Source organism: Cystoisospora suis, assembly GCF_002600585.1.
Source record: "Cystoisospora suis strain Wien I chromosome Unknown contig_2812, whole genome shotgun sequence".
Taxonomy (NCBI): Eukaryota; Apicomplexa; class Conoidasida; order Eucoccidiorida; family Sarcocystidae; genus Cystoisospora; species Cystoisospora suis.
The window spans coordinates 18,657-20,509 of NW_027155608.1; the positions used below are offsets into that span (position 1 = coordinate 18,657).

A 1,853-nucleotide genomic window follows, 5' to 3' on the forward strand; every position below is an offset into this window, starting at 1 on the left:
CAAGAGAGTGGGGGGGGAGGGGAGAACAAGAGGAGATGAGTGGAAGGGAAGGAATAGGAGGTGGTGGGACATCTTTGAAGACTTCCAATAGTATGGCGATGAAACTCTCTTCTTCTTTAGAGAAAGCAGCTTTTCGTGCAAGAGGTGATACGACAACCTTGACGAAGACGACGAAGACGAAGAGTCTTTGTAAAGAGCTCTTTGTTGCTCTTCCCCAGATTTTCGCCGATCAGACACATCATTTTCATGACTTGGCTCGGCGCTTAAGATGTGCCGGGGGAGGGAGTATCGACCTCGAAACTCAATACTACATGTGGAGGTGTATATACACCCGATGTATTTATGACTGTATCGAAATTCTCAGCGCAGCTCCTCTTCCAGCTTCTCAAGACTTGAGAAGTGTGGAACCTCTCTATCTCTTAGAACTCGCGACTCTCCTGAGAGACTTTCTTAACGAGGTCGAATCGCTTCTTCAACGGAGTTATGCTCTTCTCATGGAAAAGCAAAGGTCGACAACTCTCTCATCCACAGAAACGACCTCTCTTTCTTCTTCTTCTTCCTCCTCCTCCTCCTTGTCCCCCTGTCTAGACAGAGATAACGACGCTTCTTCTTCTTTTTCTTTTTCTTCTCATGACAATTCTAAAAGAGAAGAAGAAGATCGCCAGTATAAGAGATTCGTCGGTTTGAAAGGTCTATGGGACGTCGATAAAGAAACGGTGGATGAGTTTGTGCAGGTCTGCGGTATGACGTGTCGTGAGGTGTATCAGTGGTGTCTGTATCAGCAGAAACGATTGATAGAATATAATCTTCTCCCGTCAAGTTCGAGAAATTCTTCGTCTTTCTCTTCTTTATCATCTTCTTCTTTCTCTTCTCAACGTGAATCTCCATTATCGGGGAGTTCGCAGTGTATATACACCTTGAGGATCTTGAGTAATATGATTCTTCGGTTGGAAAGTCTAGGATTTCTATCTCAAGGAAAAGCGACGGAGATGGAGAGTCAGCACCTCTCTCTTATGAAGACCTTCAATGAAAAGATGAAGATTCATCATCTTGGAGAGAAGAAAAGAAAGAAAGAGCGAGAAAAGAAAGAAAAAGAGCTCCTTCGCCTTCTCTCTGCTTCTTCTTCCTCCATTTCTTCACCCTCCGTCAACTCTCAGCCATCCACGCAGGGAGGGGAAAGAGGGGGGGGAAGCTATGAGGGCTCTATAATAGATAAAGAGAAGAAATCTCTTCAACACACACCTTATCCTGATAGAGGAGAAGATCTAAGGAGCCCAGCTAGACCTGTTCCGCAAGAAAAGCAGCATGCTATCTCTCAGTCGAGCATAGAACAAGGAGAGAGAGACTACAGAGAGGCAACTCCTCACCCTAGCTCATGGGAAGAGAATGCGCGACGGACTCTTCATACACCTGGAGTGTCTTCATCTGCATACAGAGCACCATCATCATGCGTAACGAGTGCCTCCCCTCAGGCGCATCGCTCTCCCTCTTATATGAGTAGTAGTCAAACCACCAATACGCATATCATACGAAAAACGCTCTCCACTTCAGATAAAGTTATGCCTTCTTATTCTCCCTATCCTTCTTACTCTACCGCTCCCCCTCCCCCTCCTTCCTATTCTTCCTCTCCCCCTCCTTCCTATTCTTCCCCTTCCGGTCCTTCCTATTCTTCCTCTTCTCCCGCTTCGTATTCTTCTTCTTCTTCCCGTCCTTCGTGTTCTTCCCCTTCCCGTCCTCCGTATTCTACCCCTTCCCGTCCTCCGTATGTTTCCTCCCTCCCTCCTTCTTATTCTCCCCCTCCCCGCCCTTCTTCCGCCCCCTCTCCTTCTTATTCTCCCCCTCCCCGCCTTTCT

At 47.2% G+C, this 1,853-nt stretch overlaps 1 protein-coding gene across 1 annotated transcript in view; it reads left to right on the forward strand.

Moving 5' to 3' along the window:
• CSUI_005799 (uncharacterized protein) overlaps nt 1-1,853 on the forward strand; it is a gene marked incomplete at its 3' end in the record, with an annotated part of 12,037 nt that extends 10,184 nt beyond the window's left edge. Inside the window, exon 5 of the mRNA XM_068065969.1 lies at nt 1-1,853. This exon is cut by the window's left edge and continues 77 nt beyond it. Within this exon, the coding sequence (XP_067922056.1) occupies nt 1-1,853 (1,853 nt within the window).